The 21797-nt window shown below is 48.6% G+C and overlaps 3 protein-coding genes across 6 annotated transcripts; 2 read left to right on the forward strand and 1 right to left on the reverse strand.

Annotated features, from left to right (window-relative positions):
- The first annotated feature begins 7110 nt into the window (after positions 1-7110).
- On the forward strand, positions 7111-12598 carry NR1I3 (nuclear receptor subfamily 1 group I member 3). Its single transcript, XM_024757608.1, is given in 17 exon segments — positions 7111-7220; positions 7223-7295; positions 8720-8781; positions 8784-8833; positions 10011-10086; positions 10089-10174; positions 10398-10425; positions 10428-10538; positions 10756-10813; positions 10815-10903; positions 11183-11206; positions 11209-11258; positions 11260-11303; positions 11492-11599; positions 12466-12493; positions 12496-12552; positions 12554-12598. Coding segments are annotated over 17 exon segments (1020 nt in total). The 5' UTR covers positions 7111-7189.
- Positions 11664-16433, reverse strand: TOMM40L (translocase of outer mitochondrial membrane 40 like). Of its 3 annotated transcripts, XM_024757578.1 has the most exons (10): positions 16293-16433; positions 15822-16072; positions 15463-15530; positions 15072-15164; positions 14699-14800; positions 14446-14551; positions 14134-14256; positions 13897-13973; positions 13602-13704; positions 11664-13462 (listed from the first exon to the last, which is right to left on the reverse strand). In XM_024757578.1, the coding sequence occupies exons 2-10, from the start codon at positions 15934-15936 to the stop codon at positions 13323-13325; spliced, it is 927 nt and encodes a 308-aa protein (XP_024613346.1). In that variant the 5' UTR covers positions 15937-16072; positions 16293-16433; the 3' UTR covers positions 11664-13322. The 3 variants fall into 3 exon arrangements, with proteins under 3 accessions (XP_024613346.1, XP_024613355.1, XP_024613363.1); XM_024757587.1 differs by lacking the exon at positions 14699-14800 and having other exon boundaries at positions 11782-13462; XM_024757595.1 differs by lacking the exon at positions 14134-14256 and having other exon boundaries at positions 11782-13462.
- A 1819-nt stretch (positions 16434-18252) lies between these two features.
- APOA2 (apolipoprotein A2) lies at positions 18253-20392 on the forward strand. 2 transcript variants are annotated; one of them, XR_003004873.1, is made up of 5 exons: positions 18253-18306; positions 18462-18537; positions 18828-18960; positions 19345-19591; positions 19770-20392. XR_003004873.1 is itself a non-coding variant. In XM_024757561.1 (4 exons), the coding sequence occupies exons 2-4, from the start codon at positions 18486-18488 to the stop codon at positions 19469-19471; spliced, it is 312 nt and encodes a 103-aa protein (XP_024613329.1). In that variant the 5' UTR covers positions 18253-18306; positions 18462-18485; the 3' UTR covers positions 19472-20392. The 2 variants fall into 2 exon arrangements, 1 of the variants encoding a protein (XP_024613329.1); XM_024757561.1 differs by having other exon boundaries at positions 19345-20392.
- The last annotated feature ends 1405 nt before the right edge of the window (positions 20393-21797 follow it).

The following is a 21797-nucleotide window of genomic DNA, read 5'->3' on the forward strand; positions in this document are numbered from 1 at the left end:
GGAAAGGGGAGGGGGGGGGTGGGGGGGGGGGGGGGGATGTGTGGTGGTTTGGATGTGGGGGGTGTGTGGCAGTTCCAATCAGGCTGAATAATAAGGGCAGATGTTCAGGGGTGGTGAGCATAGCTTGTTCAGGGAACTCTGAGTGCTTAAGCACAAAGTATGATGTGTTAGGTCAGGGGAGGGAAGTGGGATAGATGAAGGCAGAGTGATAAATAGGGGCCAGATCACAAAGCACTTTGTGTGGCATGCCAAAGAGATTGGATTTTATCCCAAAGGTGATGAGAAGCAAATGAAGAATTTTAAGCAGGGGAGAGACATGATCAAATTTGCATTTTAGAAATAGCAACAGCATGGAGGATGGGTTGGAAATAGATGAAGCTGGTCTTAGGCAGAATAATTTAATTCCACTACTTGCAGTGATAAGTGGAAAATGATGAGGGCCTGAACTCAGCTAACAGGTAGTGGGCATGTAGAGGCCAGGAGACAGGAATGACAGGGCATGGCATCTGATCTTTTTTAGGGAGGGAGAGAAAAGGGGCTAGGTGACTCCCCGGCTTCTGGCTTGACATCAGGGAGAGGGCAGCAGTGGAAAAGAAGGAAAGGAAGAGTGTAAGAGAATGAATATGTATTGACTTTTTCCCATGTTCCAAGCACTGTGTAAGGAAGTTTACATATATCACTTTATTTAATCTTCACAACAAACCCAGCTAGTGGGTGTCATTAAACCCTTTTTTCCAGATAAGAAAACCAAAGTTCAGAGAGTTTAACCTACCAGGCTACAACCAACACAGTTGTTTTTCAGAGCCTGGCCTAGGACAGGTATGTTGGAAGAGGGTAAGGACATCAGTTAACCCTGAAAGCCTGTTCATCATGAATGCCAGGGGCATCCTGCAGCACATCCCCCAGTCTCAGTCTGCTCAGTGGGAGAGACCATGAAGCCTGGGGAGCATTTCTGTACATAAGAAGAGCAAGGTCAGAGAGGCGTGTTCCTAAGACAGCCCCATCTCAAAGAACTGCAAGGTGGACTTCTCCAAGAACAGGAAGGCTCAGGGTCAGGGAATTCCCTGGCAGTCCAGCGTTTAGGTCTCTGCACTTTCACTGCCGAGGGCACAGGTTCAATCCCTGGTCAGGAAACAACAAAAAAAGAAGGCTCAGGGCGATCCCTGGGCCCCAGGTGAAGGGGCAGCCCTGGGCCAAAAAGTTCATTCGGGTTTTTCCATAACATCTTACAGGAAAACCCAAACGAACTTTTTGGCCAACGCAATAGTTCCTCATGTTGGGATAGTCACCAAGTTAAGTTGTGTAGGAGAAATTAGTTTGTGGGAGGTGACAATGATTTCCATTTTGTTTTTATTTTTTCCAGTTTTATTGAGGTACGATTGACATGTAACATCGCGTAAGTTCAAGGTGTACATCCTAATGACTTAATATGTATATATTGTCAAATGATTCACCTCACAGCTACAATTTTCTTCCCTGTAATGAGAACTTTTAAGATCTGCTCTCTTAGCAACCTTCAAATATACAATATAGTATTGTTAACTATAGTCATCACGTTGTGTGCTGCAACCTCAGAATTTATTTACATTATAACTAGGAGTTTGTGCCTTTCGACCAGCTTCACCTCTCCCCCCACCTCTGCCAACCACCAATCTGATTTAATCTGATCTTTATTTCTATGAGTTTGGGTTTGTTTTTTTTTTCTTGGCCGCCCTGCGTGGTATGCGGGATCTTAGTTCCCCCAGGGTTCAAACCGGTGCCCCCTGAAATGGAAGTGCAGAGTCTTAACCACTGGACCACAGGGAAGTCCCCGAGCTTGGTTTTTTTTTTTTTAGATTCCACATATAAGTGAGATCACACAGTATGTGTCTTTCTCTTATTCCCTTAGCATAATTCCCTCAAGGTCCATCCATGTTGTCACAAATGGTAGCGTTTCCTTCTTTTTTATGGCTGAATTAAATATATATCATATATTAAATAGATATTATATATATATCAGCTTCTTTATCCATTTATCTATTGATGGTCACTTAGGTTGTTTCCATGTCTTGGCTATTATAAATAATTCTGCAAAGACCATGGAGATACAGATATCCCTTTGGGACAGTGATTTTGTTTCCTTCAGATAGGTACCCAGAAGCGGAATTCCTGGATCTTATGGCCGTTCTACTTTTAATTTTTTGAGGAACTTCCATACTCTTTTCCACAGTGACTGTACCAATTTACTTTCCCACCAACAGTGCACACAGTTTCCCTTTTCTTCACATCCTCACAATTGTTATTTCTTTTCTTTTTTCGCGTGCGCGTGCGCGTGCGCGCGCGTGTGTGTTTATTGAGCTATAGTTGATGAACGGTATTACATAAGTTCAGATGTACAACATAGTGATTCACAATTTTTATATTTCTCGTCTTTTTGATGATTGTCATTCTAACAGTTGTGAGGTGATATCTCATTGTGGTTTTGATTTGCATTTCCATAAATATTAGCGATGTTGAGCACATTTTCATGTACCTGTTGGCCATCTGAATATCTCCTTTGGGAAAATGTCTACTCAGGTCCCTTGCCCATTTTAAAATTGGATTATTTGGGTTTTTTGCTATTGAGCTGTATGAGTTCCTTATTTATTTTGGATATTAACCCCTTAACAGATGTGTGGATTGCAAATATTTTCTCCCATCCTGTAAGTGGCCTTTTCATTTTGTTGATCATTTCTTTTGCTATGCAGAAGCTTTTTAGTTTGATGCAGTACCACTTATTTTTTTATTGTGTTGCTTGTGCTTTAGGGATCATAAAGCTTCCCTGTAGACATACTGAATTTGAGATGCCTCTGTGACATCCAGGTGAAGTCATCTAATAAACTATTGGGTATAGTAATCCTTGTACAAGTTACTTAAACTCTCTGGCCTCAGTTTTCTCATCTGTAAAGTGGTGATATTACTTATGTTTCAGGGTTAACACTGGTAAGGATTCTTACACAGTACGCTGCTCATAATAAGAACAAATTAATGAAGCAATTAATACCTATAATATGATACATGATCTTCACCACACAATTTAGAGTTTGATTATATATTTCCTTGTAAGATCTAGGAGTTCCATTTACTTATGCAACCTCCATAATCAGACAGTAAATTCCTTGATAATAGGAACCCTCTCTTTTATCCCTTTCCATACTGCCTCACCACAGAGTGGGTACTTAATACCTTATTGCTAGAGTAAATCTGCAACTGTGGAAAAGGATAGGGGCCCAAGTAGGGAGGGCCGTATACTCCTCCTGTAGTCTCTCTCCCAGTTGGTGGTACCACCATCCACTCAATCACCCATGCTAGGAACCTGGAGTCATCTTTACCTCTTCCTCTTTCTCAACCTAGACATTCTAGTACTCACCAAGTTCCAATTATTTCACCTCCCAGGTATTTTTCAAAACGCTCTCCTCTACTATATCCTACCACTATCCTAGATCAGGCTTAATCCCTCACCTACTTTATGGCAAGAGTTTCTAACTGGTTTCTTTGCCTCCAGTCCTGCCCCCTCAAATCTATCTCCCAAACAGCCAGTAGTTGGATATCTAGAATAGATCTGACCATGTCATTTCCCATCTTACCCTTTAAAAGCTTCCTGATGGACTTAAGCTGCTTTCTCTGGCACACGAGGTCTCCCATGAACTGGCCCTGCCTACATCTCAGCCTCATACCCCATCTCTCTAGACTTTTCTCTTCCCACTCCAGCCTGAAATGTTATGCTCCAGCAAGAAAGACCTGTTCGTGGTTCTACCATATTTACTTTTTTGTATCTGGCTAACTCCTTCTTATCCTTTAAAAATCAACTCAGCTGTCACTCCTCCAGGAACACTTTCCTGCCTCCTCAACACCTCTTTGCCAAGGCAGAATTAGGTGCCCCTCTTCTGTAGTCTCAGAATGCTCTGTGCATAGCGTCATCACTGATAGGATTATATTTCTTTTCTTTCTTTTTTTTGGCCGTGCCGCCCGGCATGCTGAATCTTAGTTCACCAACCAGAGATTGAACCTGCACCCCCTGCAGTGGAAGTGCTGAGTCTTAACCCCTGGACCACCAGGGCAGTTCCTGATTATATTTCTTTATATCTATTTAAAGGTCTGTCTCTCCACTAGCACATTTAAACTCCATGAGGGCAGGAGAGCATCTTATTCACCTTTTTTATCCTTAGTGTCTAATACATAGTAGGTTCTCAGTCAGTATTTGTTGATTGAATGAGTTAGTATGAATTCTCACAGAGTCTCACTCAACCAAAGATACCAACAGATGCATATGCATAAATATGCTCACCGACTCCCAAGGACCAGGTGCAAGCACCTGTGTTCTCTGGAGCTCAGCTTACTTCAAATGCAGTAAATTATACATAGTTGGATGTCACACCTACTTGAGATGAAGGGGACCTAAACAAGGCTCTTTTTAACCCAATCTCTCCTCTCTGTCTCTGTCTCTCTAAGTGTATTTTTATGGCTCTAGCCTCCACTTGGGCTTTTAACTCACTGTTAGAGCATCATTAATTATAATTTAACCCTTAACCGAAGAAGCAGATGATATGCCAAAAAAAAAGAAAAAGAAAAAAATGCTGTATTCTAGTGAAAGAAGACTATAATAGTGCAGAAACAGCAAACACCCAGGTAGATGTACAGTGAGAAAGACCTTTCAAAGTGAAAGACTGAGATTTGGACCTTGTGCCAGTGTGTGTGGGATTGGATTTATCCAACATAGATGTATCCAACATGTTACCCATCCCCAAAACATCCAAATAGCTTTTGAAATTACTTTTTCTGTTCATAAAGGTTGGGAGAGAGAGTGCATGTGTATGTGTATACACACATACCCACATTTTCTTTTAGAAATTCTCACCTTTAAAATTTTTTTTTAATTTTTATTTTATGTTGGACTATAGTTGATTTACAATGTGTTGGTTTCAGGTGTACAGCAAAGTGATTCAGTTATACATATACATATATCAATTCTTTTCCCATTTAGCTGATTACAGAATACTGAGCAGAGTTCCCTGTGCTATATAGTAGGTCCTTGTTGGTTATTTATTTTAAATATAATAGAGTGTACCTGTCAATCCCAAACTCCCAATTTATCCTTCCCTCCCATCTTTCCCCTTTGGTAACCGTAAGTTTGTTTTCTGTCTGTGAGCCTGTTTCTGTTTCGTAAATAAGTTCATTTGCATCATTTTTTGGATTCCATATGGAAGCGATATCCTATTTGTCTTTCTGTGTCTGACTTACTTCACTCAGCATGATAATCTCCAGGTCCATCCATGTTGCTGCAAATGGCATTATTTCATTCTTTTTAATGGCTGAGTAATATTCCATTGTATATATGTACCACATCTTTATCCATTCGTCTGTCGATGGACATTTAGGTTGCTTCCATGCCTTGGCTATTGTAAACAGCACTGCAATAAATATTGGGGTGCATGTATCATTCCAAACTATGGTTTTCTCCAGATATATGCCCAGGAGTTGGATTGCTGGATCATACCGTAGCTCTAGTTTTAGTTTTTTAAAGGAGGCTCCATACTGTTCTCCATAGTGGCTGCACAAATTTACATTCCCACCAACAGTGTAGTAGGATTCCCTTTTCTCCACACCCTCTCCATCATTTATTGTTTGTAGACTTTTTGATGATGGCCATTCTGACTGGTGTGAGGTGATATCTCATGACAGTTTTGATTTGCATTTCTCTAATAATTAGCGATGTTGAGCATATTTTCAACTGCCTCTTGGCCATCTGGACACATACACACGTTTTACACTTGCAAAAATATTCTTCAGTGTCTACTGAGCACTAGACAACCCCAGTGAAGGCTCCTACTTCTGATTCTTAAACTTATTAATTAGATGTCCTTCATCTTGGCTCTATACAAACCAGGTACGTAATTTTCAGGGCTCACTGAGAAATGAAAATGCAAAGCTCCTTGTTCAAACATCATTAAGAATTTCAAGACAGGACCTCCCTGATGGCACAGTAGTTAAGAATCCACCTGCCAATGCAGGGAACACAGGTTCGAGCCCTGGTCCGGGAAGATCCCACATGCCGCGGAGAAACTAAGCCCGTGTGCCACAACTACTGAGCCCGAGTACCACAACTACTGAAGCCCGCGTGCGTAGAGCCCATGCTCCGCAACAAGAGAAGCCACCACAATGAGAAGCCCACACACCATGACTAGAGAAAGCCCGTGCGCAGCAACGAAGACCCAACACAGCCAAAAATAGATAAATAAATTTATTAAAAAAAAAAAAAGAATTTCAAGACAGTGGCAATATCAGAGCATTAAACCAAGCCCAAGATTCCTCTGAGCACAGAGCCTGTGTGACTGCACAGGGCACACTCCCATGATGCCAGCTCTGGTGAAAGAGCCCCCAGGTCAATCCCATATATCTAATGTTTTAGAGGCTATTCTGATTTAATTCTCAGCCCTCCCTTCTTGGGAAGTGGGACCTCTTCTAGCTCTTTACATAAGCCCTTAATTAGCCCCCAGTCTCTTTTGAAGAACTTTCCTTTTGGGCGCTTTGTACAATTGTTATGCCTATTCTGTTTTTTTTTTTTTTTTTTTTTTTTTCTTTTCTTGCAGTACGCGGGCCTCTCACTGTTGTGGCCTCTCCCGTTGCAGAGCACAGGCTCCGGACACGCAGGCTTACCGGCCATGGCTCACGGGCCCAGCCACTCCACGGCATGTGGAATCTTCCCGGACCGGGGCACAAACCCGTGTCCCCTGCATCGGCTGGCGGACTCTCAACCACTGCGCCACCAGGGAAGCCCATGCCTATTCTTTTACTGTTGACATACGTCATGTGAAAAAGCTTGCTCTCTCCCTCTCTCCTCAGCAATAGGGAAAATCTACGTGGATCTGATAAGGAGCAGTTTCTATCCTTGTTTTCCAGATACTGAGGGCCGTAATCCCTAACTCTAAACACTAGCAGCTCTTGAGCTCAAGGGGAAAGCAGGGTCAGAGTGGGAAGAGAAGCAGGTAGGAAAACTTTCGGGGTCCAGAGACTAAAAGCAATTAAGTGCAGCTAATGCAGGGGGTCAGGCCGAGGGCAGGTTTGGGAAGAGGCTCTGCAGAAGGGGAAGAAGGTCAAGGGTGGTCCAGAGCTGACTGATAACCCCTCTGACGCTCAGGGGCCTGTGACGGCAACTGCAACACCTGAAGCCATGGCCCGTGAGGAGGATGAGCAGGGGAATTGTGTGTGTGCAGGAACTGAGCCACAGGCTATCCCTTCCAGGCCCTGACTTCTGAGGACTGCAAGGGTTTCTTCAGGTGAGAACCTCCTCCCCAGCAGAAACGCCCTCCCAAACTGCCTGCCAGGCAGCCTTTAAGCCCTGGCACACGCCCAAGCTTGTCCAGTTACATCACTCCTGCATCTTGAAGCCTGACTACCCTGTGGCTAGCACGCTGCAAACTGCCAACCTCAACACTTGTATAAACATGAGGCAAAATAACAGAGGGAAGGCTGAGTGCTTGTCCTATGGACACAACCCCTTGGTCAAGGGTACTCACTAGTACAGCACCAACTAGTACAGCACCAACTAGGCTCTCCTGACTGATTCTGTGCCCCACTGGAAATGCTTGAGATGCGTTGTATCCTCTCTACCCCTAGGGACCTCTGGGCACAGCTCAGAGTAGCCCATGTCACCACAGATTTTTTTTTTTTTTTTTTGGCCACTTGCCTTGCGGGATCTTAGTTCCCCAACCAGGGATTGAACCCCAGGCCCTCGGCAGTGAAAGCGCATAGTCCTAACTGAAACGGTGCACCTCAGATTGGGACTCGAACCCAGCCTAGACCCAGATCGGGACTTGAACCCTCTCGGCCAGGACTCGAACCCGGCCAAAACGTACGGTCTTCCAACTGAGATCACATACCTGGTTTCAGGACTTAATGACGCTCAGGTTCTTGATGTCTCATCACAGAAAGAATTCAGTGAGAGACAAAGCGATAGGTAAGAAATGGATTTATTTAGAGAGAAACGCACTCCCTAGAGAGAGTGTGGGCCACCTCAGAAGGTGAGAAAAGGCACCAGGGTCTGGGGTTGTCAGTTTTTATAGGGGTGGGTATTTGCATATGCTAATGAGTGGGAGGAGTATTCCAGCTATTTCGGGAAGGGGCGGGGATTTCCAGGAATTGAGCCACCGCCCACTTTTTGATCCCAGGTGGGCCTGGGAACTGTCATGGCGCCTATGGGTGTGTCATTTAGCTTGCTGATGTGTTACAGTGAGCGTATACTGAGGCTCAAGGTCTAGTGGAACTCGACTTGTCTGCCGTCTTGGACCCATTTGGTTCTAATCAGTTTATGTCATGACCGTGGGCTATGTCATTCTTTCAAAGGGTGGGCCCTGCCCCCTTCCCTCCTGTTACATAACCACTGGAATTCTCACCATAGTTTCTTTTTTTTTTTTTTTGCGGTACGGGGGCCTCTCACTGTTGTGGCCTCTCCCGTTGCCGAGCACAGGCTCCGGACGCGCAGGCTCAGCAGCCATGGCTCACGGGCCCCGCCGCTCCGCGGCATGTGGGATCTTCTAGGACCGGGGCACGAACCCGTGTCCCCTGCATCGGCAGGCGGACTCTCAACCACTGCGCCACCAGGGAAGCCCCATAGTTTCTTTTTGACCATTTCATTTCAGCCCCTCACATACCTACCTGCTCGCTGCCATCCCCAACCCTCACAATGTCTCTGTCCTCTCAGGCGAACAGTCAGCAAAAGCACCGGTCTCACGTGCCCCTTTGCTGGAAGCTGGAAGGTCAACGAGGCCCAGCCTGCAGGTTGCAGAAGTGCCTAGATGCTGGCATGAAGAAGGACAGTGAGTTGGCCCCTTTCCATCCCGAGAATCCACTATGTTCCTCCACTGACTATGCTTTGCCCTTGTTCCCACAGCGTATTCTCCACAGGGCAGGCAGAGTAAGCTTTGTGAAACAACTCAGACAATGTCACTATTCTGCTCAAAACCTCCAAGGGCTCCTCCTCTCTCTTATGGTCCATGATCTCATGGGCCAGCTCCTCCATACCACCTCTCAGATTTCACTTCCGACTCTTCCCCTTGCTCAACCCATCCCAGCCACACTGACGTCAATGCCATTCTCAAACACACCAAGCACACTCTTCTCAAGACGGTTGTAACTTGTACTTGCACTTGCCATTGCCTCTACCTGGAATGCTCTTCCCCTAGATATTTATATGGCTTGCTTTTACTCTTCCATCTCTCAAATATAGTGCCTGTCACTTAGTAGGTACTTGATAATTGTTGAATTATTTAATGTTTTTTTCTCTGTGCCAGGTAATAAGGCTCTGCCCCCAAAAGATAATGTAACTCATATCCAACTTAAAGTAACAGAAATCAACTTGTCCAAGTCCACTCGGCTGAAAAGTTGTAGAATCAGTATTCACCAGACCCTTGCTTTCTCCATGACGTCACACTGCTTTTCAATATGGAGCAGTGGAAAGGAAACTGTAGAAGTCAAAAAATCTTGAATTCAGTCTACATCACGTTAAGTATTTTGTGACCTTGGACCTGTCACTGGAATGTCAGTCTGTTTCTGAAAAATATGGATAATAACACCTGCCCTCTCCACCCACAGGATTGTTTCATTCAGTGAGACTTAACCTCAGAAGCCTTGAAATTATAAAGCTATGCAAACATAAGGTGATGTTTTTGGTATCACAAGCCCTCCCTCTTCAGTGCTCCCCCAGAAGTCAAACATCTCCTTATACTATTCCCACTTTATTGTCCATCCTTTTTTTCCTTCCCACAGTGCATTGTTTTTTGCTGCAGTGCCTCACAGGTCAGGGGAAGTATACAGGAATCCCCTACCACCTGGAGCCCCTGTGACTTCAGCCAAGCCCAAGAAGGCCTCAAGAACTCTCCTCCCTCCCCGCGTCCTTCATTACGCAGTGTCTGAGGGCCCCAGACCAGGGGCTGACAGAGAAAGGTGCTCTCTGCTAGTCTCAATAGTTTTGTCACATCCCTTCCCCGGGCACAATGATCCCATCGGCAGAAGCCCGGGCGTTGCGGTAAGCAAGACAGGCCCAGCGGCGGGCACAGCGAGCATCGATGCAGCTGAGGAGAAAAAGCTAGTCCAGACACTGCTGGGGGCCTAAACTCGCCACGTGGGCACCATGTTTGACCAGTTTGTGCAGTTCAGGGTGAGCATTTACAGGATTCAAGCTGAAATATTACCAAAAGGGTGCCCAAGGAGGCTGGCCTGAGGGAGGGGGCTGTGTGCCACACACCAATAGAGGACAGGACTTCTCCAGAACCCCAGCCGAGGCAGACTCCTTAGCCCGGAACCCTTCCAAGATAAAGCTGGAGAGGCCTAAAAGAGATCCCTAGGACCGGGGCCTCTCACCCAGGCTCTGATCTCTGCAGCCTCCAGCTCATCTGTTCATCCATCACCAGCGCTGTCCACCCAGTTCCCTGTACTGCCTCTGCTCACACATTTCGCAGACATCAACACTTTCATGGTACAGCAAATCATCAGGCTCACCAAGGACCTGCCCCTTTCGGTATGTGACCTCCCCTTACCTTTCAGGAAGAAAACACTCCAGTAAATTATAATCCCACCCTCACCACCACCCCCGCCCCAAAAAAAGGTCACTAACCAAACTAACCCGTCCCTCAGCCTTTTCAAGTAGCAGGTCTTGAATTCCCAGCTTTTTTAAGTGTCTCAATCAGAACTGGGAGTTCCTCTCCCTCTCTGAAGTTCAGGCTAGAGTCTAAAGAGCAGGTTTCCTGCTCTGGCCCATGGAGGACCAGATCTCCCTTCTCAAGGAAGCAGCTGTAGAAATGTCACATTGCACTCAATGCCACTTTCTGTCTCCAAACACAAAACTTCCTCTGCGGGCTTCTTCCCTACACAGAAGATGGAGTGCATGGTGAGATGGTGCTAGAACAGTAGAGGACATGCATCCCTTCTGTATGGTATGTGGCGAGGTGACCTGAAGGCTCCTAAGCCTGGTGGTGCAGTGGTTAGGAATCCGCCTGCCAATGCAGGGGACACGGGTTCGAGCCCTGGTCCGGGGAAGGTCCCACATGCCGCGGAGCAACTCAGCCCGTGCGCCACAACTACTGAGCCTGTGCTCTAGAGCCCGAGAGCCACAACTACGAAGCCCGTGTGACACAACTACTGAAGCCCGTGTGCCTGGAACCCACAGTGAGGCTCCAGGAAGAGTTTTTGGAGTTCTCTTCGGCTTCCATAGGACACTGCGCCAACTGCAGCTCCAGGAGCCTGGAGTATGTGTTCATGGCTGCCACGGCCCTCTTCTCTCCTGGGAAGCATCCCTCAAAGCCCAGAAGCTTTTGTTCCACCACCTCTGCCCAAACCCCCAGCTCCCTGAATCCATCCATCCAGGCCTTTTAGTCTTCAAACCTGTGGAATGGGTCTATCCCAGTCTTGGCTCCCCAGGGCACCATGCAGGCCACCCGCAACCTCCCACCTTGTCCTTCCCCACTCCCTATCTTAGAGACTGGCCTGGGATAACCCAGAGAGCGGGGACTGATCAGTTGCAAGGGGAGATAGCGCTGACTCTGCAGAGCTATATCAAAGGCCAGCAGCAAAATCCCCGGGACCGGTACAGTGGGACTGGACACGTGGAGGCTGTGCCAGGGTGGAAAGGAGTTAGGGAGACACTGAACTCAGGATGAGTGCTTTTACTGTCCTTTCCTTTGGGAAACCAGGGCCCCTGGGGGTCTAGTCCTTCCCTCCCATCTCATAGAGTTCCGGCATTCAAATTGCTCCTACTGCTGTTTCATCTCACTTTTCCCAGATTTTTTTTTATTCAGGAGAGATGCAAAGTAGTAGCTCACACGCTCGGTATAATAGCATTCCTGAGATTGATGACATCCATCACCTCACCAATCCAACTCCTCCAGACTAAAACAGACTTTCAAGAATCTTGTTCACTCTCTTTCCTTGGCCCTTCCCCTCCTTCTCCATTGGTCCAATTCCTTTAATTTTTCATTCCCCTTGAAGTTATGGTCATTCAGTTTCATGGCCAACGCCAGCCCTTGGTTCAACAGTCCATGATCTAACCAGGCTCTGAAGTACACTCCACTTCTGTTTTGCTTATTCCTCAATGTGCCAGTTTGGCCAGAAGAGGGTTGCTTTATACCATAGAACACACCCACCTTCTAGAACCTGCTCTAGAAGGCCAGATCCTCGGATTCCACACAGCTGAATATCTGGCAAAGTCTGGGGCTTTCTTCACACTTGGCCCTCTGAGCTCTGGGTTCAAGAAAAACGTCATGGTGAGAGAAGTCAGTGTCAGATAGAGGCCCCACTGGGGACCTTTGGAGTTTTTGATACATTTGTCACATCAGAGCATATTTTCCCTCATGTTCAGACCTAGCTTCACAGAGAGGCAGTTTAGGGGGTCAGGGCCTCAGGACAAGACTCTCAGCTGCCTATCTCTCTTCTCCTTCCCTGGTGACCCCAAAGGTTTCTATATGCGAAGCTGCTGGGGGCCGGTTGGCTGATCTCCGAAGCATTAACAATGCATGTTGGTACCAAATCGAGAACATCCAGGGGACTGTCCACCATGGTGCCACTGCTCCAGGAGACCTGCAGCTGAGGCCCAGTTCGCCTCCTTCCCCAGACCACCTGGACATGCTGGACTGGAAAGGGGAAAATGCTCGGACCAGAGGCTGGAGCCAGTAAACAGGGAGCCCACTGGTTGCAGTGAATGATCAAAGCAACGTCTGCCTCTTCATGCGGTAATGGGGAGAATGAGGGGTGGCCATGGGGACAAAGTTGTTCTCTGGAAGCACAGATGATGGGGAAGGAGGAAGCCTCAGGGCTAAGAGGTAAAGAAGCTCCGTCTGGGAATAGGTGGGCCCCACTTTCTGGGGTCAAAGATTTAGCCCTTCAGCCCTTCTTTCCCAGCCTTGGGAAACTCTGGGATGGAAAACAGGATGGGAGCTAATGCCATGCAGATTTTTCTGCTCTGAAGAGGAAGAGGCTAGGAGCTTTAATCCATAAGGAAATGAAGGAGGTGGGAGTGCGGGGAGAAAATGCAGCCAGACAGACCCCTTAATTCTTCTCCCTTAGTCCAGAGCCATAAGAGTATGGGAAGATGAAACTGGGGCTGATGGCAGAGGTGGGAGCCTCAAACCACTGCCTCAGCAGCTGCCTCTGTGGCAGCTCCAGTTCTGAGGAGGGCATGTATTGTGCCCACTCTGCTCCTGGGACCTAGAGGTCACCCAGCAAGGTGGGCTCTTGAGAGGGGCCTAGTTCCTGGCCCCAGGGCACCTGACTCAGAGGTTCCAGCTGTTATGGGGGCTGGCTCTGGGACAACCTCAGCCCACAGTGATGCTGAAGCCACAGTGGAATCTGTTGCGCCAGTGATTAAGGAAGGCTCCAAGGGCGAGGGTGACGGGCAGGGGGGGCATCTTCTTCTCCAGCACAGCACCCACACACCAGTTACTATCCACCAAGCCTGTTGGGGAAGAGAATATACACTAGGTTATCTAACAGGGCTCGGAGAAGGGGGCCAGCAGAGGAAGGCAGAGCTTCCGTCCCACTGTCCCGCACCCCAATCCCTCAGCACCTCCGAATGTCATCTGAATAACCCTCACCTCTAAATACCATGTTGGCCTGGGGCAGAGTCAGGTGGTAACCAAAAGAGAAAGTTGTGTCTTGTAGCCTCGTATTTGCCTCAAACTCCACTCCAACCTGAACCTGAGAACCATGGGCAAGGATGGGAGAGGGATCTGTCTCAGTGAAGACTAGAGGAGTCCTGACAGGGGATCAGCAGAATGGAGATGCGCATGAAACGTATATGTAGCGAGGGTAGGAAGAATAGTGGGTCAGCAGGGCCTGTGGAGGTTGGGAGGGACTCGTTGCAGCAGGGGATGGGATCAGTAGACTCACCTGTTCGTTTGCCTTGTGGTAATAACTTGCATGGGCCCCACCTGATCCCACATTCAAGGTAGCTACCCAGTGTACAGCTGTCAAAACCAAAGTACAACAAACACACACACACACACACACACAAAAAAAAAAAACAAAGCACAAGTGAAAAGGAGCGTTACTGTAAGAGAACACAGGCCAGGACCCCAGCCAAGTCCAGAATTTCCCTCCCTGTCACTATTCCTCCTCACCCCATACCCGAGTACTTCCCAGCCAGTGTCAAAATGGCCCCCTCTTCGCCTGGCCGCCGGTGATAAACTAGCTCTCCTCCCAACACCAGCCGATGAGTGAGGCTCTGCAGGAAGTGAGCAACCATGATCACTGTGGGGTGGGGAGACATGGAGTCACTCACAGAGACAGGCCCTCTACCTCACCCCCAGCAGCCCCCCACCCCAGCCTGCCCCAGAAAGTTTCTTTTCTAATCCCTGAACCGTACAGACCATGAAGAGGCATACCCAGCATTAGCAAGTGGGCAGCCAAGACAAAAAGAACCCTGTACCAATTCCTCACCCGATTCCCCAATCAGGTCAGGATTTCCTAGGGTCAGAGTGGCTGTGTAGTCATCTCCCCGATACTCGCCATCAAACTGCCACGTCAGGAACTTGGCCTGCTGCGTCTGGGTAGGGAGAGGGAGAAGTAAAATCTCCCTCCCTCTTTATGATCACTGTTGCCTCTGCTCCTCTCCCTGAGCCCCCAGAGCAGGACACTCATGGGGCAGAAAGAGGAAATGCTTCAGTAGATGAAGGCAGGAACCATGGGTCACCTGGAAGACAGCCTTGGCTCGGAGCCGCTCTGCCAAGAGGAGCAGGACCTGGGCGTTGAGGCTGCCACTGCTGTCCATGTCCCCGACCACAGTGGGGAACACCTGTTGAAGCGTGTCCAGAGTAAGACTGAGCTGGGTGGCACCACTCAGTCTAAATCCAAATGTAGGATTTCTTTAACGGTACCCGGCGCCCCCTAGTGGAGCCACAAAGACAAACTCCCAGCTCATCACAAATGTTTCCCCACCCTCTCCCAAGAAACACAGAGGAGGTGCCCTGCCCATTCTTCCTCATAACACACACATTTCCTCCTCCTCTACACCTGGGTCCTAGCTGGGCTTTTAGGGAGATAACCCAGGTGTGTGGAGCCCTCACCTCAGTTGGGCTAAGTTGCCAGTCCCCTGCATAGGCCGCATGGAGGTGATAGCCCGGCAAGCCCAGAGCACTCATGTGTATAGTGTGAGCCACCTAAGGAAAGAGAAGTTAATGGAGGAGAGCGCATCTCTGCTCTATTTCAATCCCCCACCCCACCCTTCATCTTGTCCCCATCCAGCAGGTCTTTTAAGAAACCCAAACATTACAACATATACAGAGGGTCACCAGATTAAAAGCAACGAGTCCCACAGGGAAAGGAAGTAAAGAGAGCCCCCATATTCTCTCTCTTTTGTCCCATATAGCCTGGCTAAGGCTGGAGCACAAAGGAAAGAAGAGGATCCAGAGACAGGCAGGGAGGAATTGAAAGGAGGGGCCAGAAAAGTGGGAGCACCTGGAAATGGCTGCTCAGAACCTTGTTGACAACGAGCTTCACTCCCTCCATCTGTGCTGGGAATACATCTGAAGTGGGTGGAGGAGAGGGGAAGGGAAGGAATAAGCACAGGCAAGGAACCCCTACCCCATGAAGTAGTCTCCCCTTTCAATCCCATAAAAACTGCTTTGGAGGAATTGACCTCCTTTCAAGTCCTGTAACAGGAAGTGCTCCGCTGCACTGAGCACCTGATCCTCCCTGAAGCTGCCCGCCCCAGCTGTGATCTCCCCTTTTCTGCTCCCATCACTGGACACCCACCATTCAAGACCCTCCCCTTCTCTGCCCCTTCAACTTGAGACACCTAGATGCCAAGTTCTCACCTTTGCATAGCCGGTGCAGCTCATCGAAGCTCCCAGGGTTGGGGAGAGGTTCCTCTCGACGGGGGCTCCGGCGGGGCAAAGCCCCCATCGGTGCCAGGCCCAATGTGTTCCCCATTTCAGTCCAGAGGTCAGGGGAGGGGCCGGGGTTCGCCTGGGAAAGGACGCTATTGCTCCCTCTACCCCGCACGGGCCCCACCCCCCATTATCCGGCTCCCCAGTCCCAGAAACTTCCACATGGTCCGACGCTAGACCTGGAACAGGAAAAGTGGGGGGAGAGGGCACCGGTGGGGAGCTTGAACCCCAGGCACACTCCCATCCCATCTTTAATCCCTCACCCCCACCTGTCACCCCTGTACCCTCCCCCACTCTCTAATCCTAGCCTCCACTACAGACCTCACCCAGCTTCCTAGCCTTTCTGCTCTTCATTCCTATGCCTCAAGGTGAGGCTTGCAATGGAGCAGTAACCCTTACCGTCTCATTCCATCATGCTGCCCCTTTCCCCCAGGCACACCCCGGTCATCTTGATGGGGGCAGCCATCTTGAATGATGGCAGAACTGCGGCTTCACGTTGCATTCCCAGCGTAGTCATGAACACCATCTTGGAACCGGGCGAAAAAAAAAGGTTTCAGAGACCCAACCCTCCCCTGATTGGGCTCCGCCCAATCGATAAAAAAAAAAAAAAAAAAAAAAAAAAAAAAGGCTGCTTGGCTGCTGAGCATGGGCCAGTGGGAGAGGAGGACGCAAAGGAGTGGCAGACCTCTCATCATGAGAGCTCCAACCTGGCACTGCAGAGACAGACGGGACTTGTTGGTAGCTGCTTAGACTTACTCAGGTAGATGGCCTTAGATCGCCCTGCCTTTCCAAGGTCGGGAAAAACCTTTGAGCGTGCAAGACACTAGAGGGAGCATCTTGGAGCTTGAGCCACTGAAGTTCCCTCCACCATATAGCCTGGAGACGCGTTTTGTGAAGGGTGGCGGAGGGAATGACTGTGAAAACTTCTTTCGAACACTGCTTCGGAACACCCCTAGGCGGCCCCCACCCTCCCAGGCCCTGGGGACTCCCCCTCACAGTCCTGAACAGTACACAGTACACCTCCAAATGAGTTCGACGCACAGGTACAGCTCTCCGTAGGCAAATGGACCTACACTTCCCTCCTGGAGGTCTGCGCCTCTCAAAGTTGGCGCTCTTGTCGTCTTGGTAGAATGGGAATGGGTGTGAGAATTTGGGGTAGAGGAGCAGGGGCTGCAGCCTTAATTCTAGCAGAACTATTCCCTGAAACAATTGACCCCTGAAGTTAATCCTTCCTTCCCTGGTTCCTTAGGCAGAGTTGGCAAATAAAATCGAGGAATATGGACTCCTGCCCCCAATGCGCTCCACTCCAAAGCTACAGACAAGTCAATGGAGTGCCCTTCAAGAACTAAGTGCTCCACAAGGGAATGGTTGAAGATAGAATAAGATTTCTTAGGCTCTGGTCGCCTCCCCACTAGCTCTCACATCACCACTCCCATCTCCCAGGAATGCTCTACGTATACTTTGAGGGCAAAAGGATGAAAGATACAAATACTTCTGATATCTATTTAGCTGGTTTCACCCAAATACCTTGGGTCTGGGGAATGCACCTCTGCCTTCCCGCACAGTCAGGGCTGGGACAAGGGTCAGGGCCTTGGTCAGAGGGATGCTATGGCTCCTGCTGACACATATTGGCTGACCACTGCCTAGAACCGGTAAGGTGATCAAATGCCCAGAGACCTTCAACCTTTATCCTTGGTAGAAGCCTCTCATTCACCTCTTTTCCTGCCAGAGCACTCCAATTCGGGGGGAGGGCAGCGGCTGCTTTCTGAATTTGTTTTATTGGGGGTGGGCTGTGCTCACTGATCGGCTCTAGTGTTTTCTCTCCCATCTCATTCATTACACATTAACTCAAAAAGGTACAGAGTCAATCACACCTGGCCTCTGGCCCTAACCTTTATTGTCCTAACCTGCATTCCCCTCACCCCGTCTCTGATTTTATGTCCTTTCTTATGTTCCCCAATACCTCTCTGCCAAGTTGCAGTGATGGGGGATAGGGTTGGGAGATGAAATATACCCATAATGGGACAAAGATACCAAGGGCTGAGGGCTTGATATGTCAGAGCTTTCCAGAGGAAAAAAAACCTAGGAATCCTGCTTCCTGAAGCATTCAAATCCAAGGACTACTGGGCCCAGGCCCCAAAGGAATGGATCTTGAATAAGCCTAAAGTATACCCCTTTGGCATCCATTAAGGCCTGCACCCCCTGCCTCCTACCCCATCACCATGAGTCCCCTATGTGCTGTCCTCTCCTCCCCCCATTTCTCTAACTTGTTTACTCCAGTATAGCTCCTGCCCTACTGGACTCCTCCAAAGTACTTGTCACCTGACAGGGGGGTGGGGAAGCATACAGATATACAGGCCCTGCCTCGCTAGCCAGGCCAGGCACAGACGGCAAGGACAGCAACGCTGACTAGGTAAAGTAAGGGAGTAAGAGGTGTGGGCAGCATCCAAAGATTTAACTGTAGAAAAGGAGGGAACCAGGTTGGCGTGGACATGTAGGTAAGGGTCTCTGGGGAGGGGCTGAAGCCCATTCGCTTCAGTGACCTTCCCTGCCCTCACCTGTTCGCAGGCCAATTTCCCTTCCATTAACACCATGAAGCTGCTTCCAATGACTGTGTTGCTCCTTACCATCTGTAGCCTTGAAGGTGGGTGTGTTATGAAGAGGGGTCCCAAGGAGGAAAAGGTGCTTGGGTCCTAGCTGCCCATCTGTCTGTTCTCCTATGCCCAGGTCTGGCAACCAGAGAGCTTAAAAGAAAAATCATTCCCTCTCTAAAGCCCAGAAAGTGCATCCAAAGACCTGGAGCTGGATACCTGTTTGGGGAGAGAGCTGAGATTTGAGGCTGAATACTGGCAGAGATGTGGGACTCATTGTTGGGGACTCAGCTGAGGATGTGTGTGTGTGTGCGTGCGTGTGTGTGTTTCTGTGTATGTGCAGGGGCTTTGGTTCGGAGACAGGCAGAGCTGCCGAATCTGCAGAGCCTGTTCTCTCAGTACTTCCAGACTGCGACCGACTACGGCAAGGACCTGCTGGAGAAGGCCAAGGGCTCAGAGCTTCCAATCCAGGCCAAGTAAGTCTCAACAAAGGGGGTTCATGGACCAGGGGGCTATGGAGAGAAAGAGGGGAAGCTGGGAGGTCCTACAGAAGACTGAGCTAAGGGGTGGGGGTTAGGGAGGATGAGGTTTAAATTGTAGAGAAAATTCCTTCATCACCCCACAGATCCCATGGACCTCTTGGACAGATAGGGGTAGCAGGAACTGGGCTTTGAATTTCTATCTGTATGGTCTGTTCTATCTCTATCTCTGCCCAGCGGAGGGCTTGCCTCTCCCCCTAGGAGCTTTGCCATGCCAGGATAGACCAGGCACTAGGGTTTGCGGACTTGGGTCTCACCTCCCACTACCAAGAAGGCCCCTACCAGTCCCTCATCCTGACTTCTGATCCCTCACATATCCAGGGCCTACTTTGAGAAGGCACAAAAGCAGCTGACGCCCCTCGTCAAGAAGGCTGGAACTGATCTGATTAACTTCTTGGACGGTATTTTGGACCTCAAAACACAGCCTGTTGCCAAGTGCATTGCCTAGACTGTTGTCTTCCATCCCCAGCTGGCCCCTGGAACACCCATTGGCCAGGCCTAGAGCTCCTCTTCCTACCTACTCTTTGTTTTCTACGATAAATATTGAAGGAATCAAGTTGTGAGCCTGGTATGTTTTGGGGACTGGGAAAAGTAGGGGTAGTGGGGGAAGAGGAGGAGGGAGAACAAAGAGAAATCTGCTTCTAACAGGAGAGGGGTTTTGGTGTGAAGGGGTGGAGAAAGGGTTGAAGAGACCAGTGATGGAAATGACAGAGTAGGGGTGCCTGTGACTCTTCTCCAAACCCCAGGGATTTTTCTACAGGCCTGGGAATGGCCCTGCAGGAGAAACTAAAGAGACTTTGCCGTGGACATGGTACCTTGAAAGGCATGAAAGATTCATGAACTGAATCCCTAGACTCCTGAAGGTCATGGGAAATGAGAGCACCCTTCAGAATTTCCTCTATCATACTATGAAGAGGAGAAAGCTTCCCCAAAATGAGTCCAAAGGTGTCACCCAAGGCCCCTCCCTTCCCTTCTGAGCCAGGGGAACTCTGTGCTTTCCCCCATCCTGCAATAAAAAACTCCTCTCCCTGAAGGTGCTCTAATCCTTCCATTTGAAACCTCTCACCTAGACCCCCTGTCTGGGAACACCCATTCCAAGCCTGTCCCCCACTATTACCTGGGTGCTATTCATGGAACTGGCCCAAGTTCTGGTAGCCATCTTAGAGCCTGGAGCTAGTAGACGTGGTAGCCAGTTAAAGGCCTAACAGGTCTCCAACTTGATGGACATGAGGGACTTGAGAAATTTTGGTAGCTGTGATACCTGGATTAAATCAAAATGGAATGGAGGTCAGGCTGGACTGATGCAGGAGACTTACAATCCCAAAATGGGAAAATGGGCATTTTCCAATAAAAGTTTGCTTCCACTTTATATTTAAAAGAGTTACTTCTCTACCCTGACTCATTCGTCATATCTCATCTGAAATCACCTTTTCCCCAGACACCAGAGATAGCTCCAATTTCTTCTGTATATATATATATTTTTTTATTTTTATTTTTTATTTTATATTGGAGTTTTGTTGATTAACAGTGTTGCATTTCAGGTGTACAGCAGAGCGATTCAGTTATACATATACATGTATCTGTTCTATTTCAAATTCTTTTCCCATTTAGGTTATTACAGAGTATTGAACAGAGTTCCCTGTGCTATACAGTAGGTCCTTGTTGGTTATCTATTTTAACTATAGCAGTGTGTACATGTCAATCCCAAACTCCCAGTCTATCCCTCCCCCGCTCATCTGTATGCTGACCAACCTCTTCAGTCTGGGCTTTTAGACCCTTACCACTCGTGACTACTTTCTTCCCCTTTCTTTCTCAGTGTCTATTTATTTTTTCCTCATGTGGCAAAACGTGCAGGGACACAGATCTGTCTGTCACTTGCAAGACGACATTGGACAGGTTAATTAACTTCAAAGAGCCTGAATTTCCTCACAGTTTTAATGAGTGGATCAAATGGTACGACAGGATGGAAAACACATTGAAAAGTGTAAGTCACCATGCAGTACAAAGTATTGCCCAGCATAGGGGGTTGCTAGGGGTAAGCCTGGAGACTCTGGACCCATTTGGACAGGGCTGGGATGGGATTCAGATACTACCAGGGAATCCTGCCTCGAAACAGGACAGGCACTGAGAAGGGGGATTCCTTCACCACTCACCCATGCAGTTGGAGGACCTGGCCTCCCGTCTGGACCTGACTTGTTCCCCTTTGCCTTACCCTCCTCCAACCCAGACCTGGCTCCCTCAGGTCCCTCTTGCCCCAGAATCCACTGAAAACACGGTTCCCATAAAACCTTCCATTGGGAGCATCACACAAGCTTTAGTCGCACCATCCCTTCTGCATGTTTGGCTTTTCAGCTATGCTAATGCCCATATGCATGTATATTGCGAGCTGCGCTCACACTGCTCCCTGAAGCCCACTCTGATCTGGACTGGTGACTATTTGGGGTTGGACAGCCAGGCTTCTCCGCAACCCAACCTCGTTTCCGTTGTCAGACACAGAGGGCCAAGCTGGGTGCGGAAGTCACTTCTTGGGTTCAAATGTCTCTGAATGTGCCTAGACCCCCAACACATTACTCCCTGCTCCAGCACCCTGCTAGAGAGCCTGGGGATCAAGGGTCTCATCCTTCCCCCAGTCACAGTCAGCATTCATCCCTCAATCAAGCACAACAGCTCTGGTCTATTAGACTATGAGTTATGGAAGGTCAGGAACTATATTTGCCTTGTGATATCTTCAGTATCCAGCCTAGGCTAGTAGAGGCTGAGTAAATGTATGTTAA

Source organism: Neophocaena asiaeorientalis, unplaced genomic scaffold (assembly GCF_003031525.2).
Source record: "Neophocaena asiaeorientalis asiaeorientalis breed wild unplaced genomic scaffold, Neophocaena_asiaeorientalis_V1.1 scaffold830, whole genome shotgun sequence".
In the NCBI taxonomy this organism is placed as follows: Eukaryota; Metazoa; Chordata; class Mammalia; order Artiodactyla; family Phocoenidae; genus Neophocaena; species Neophocaena asiaeorientalis.

Coding starts and splice junctions, on each gene's coding strand:
- TOMM40L (XM_024757578.1), bottom strand. CDS start 15,936: ATGGGGAACACATTGGGCCTGGCACCGATGGGGGCTTTGCCCCGCCGG. Junction 15,531..15,821: donor GCTGCACCGGCTATGCAAAG/GTGAGAACTTGG, acceptor CACCCACTTCAG/ATGTATTCCCAGCACAGATG. Junction 14,552..14,698: donor GAGCCAAGGCTGTCTTCCAG/GTGACCCATGGT, acceptor CTCCCTACCCAG/ACGCAGCAGGCCAAGTTCCT.
- APOA2 (XM_024757561.1), top strand. CDS start 18,486: ATGAAGCTGCTTCCAATGACTGTGTTGCTCCTTACCATCTGTAGCCTT. Junction 18,538..18,827: donor TACCATCTGTAGCCTTGAAG/GTGGGTGTGTTA, acceptor GTGTATGTGCAG/GGGCTTTGGTTCGGAGACAG. Junction 18,961..19,344: donor GAGCTTCCAATCCAGGCCAA/GTAAGTCTCAAC, acceptor TCACATATCCAG/GGCCTACTTTGAGAAGGCAC.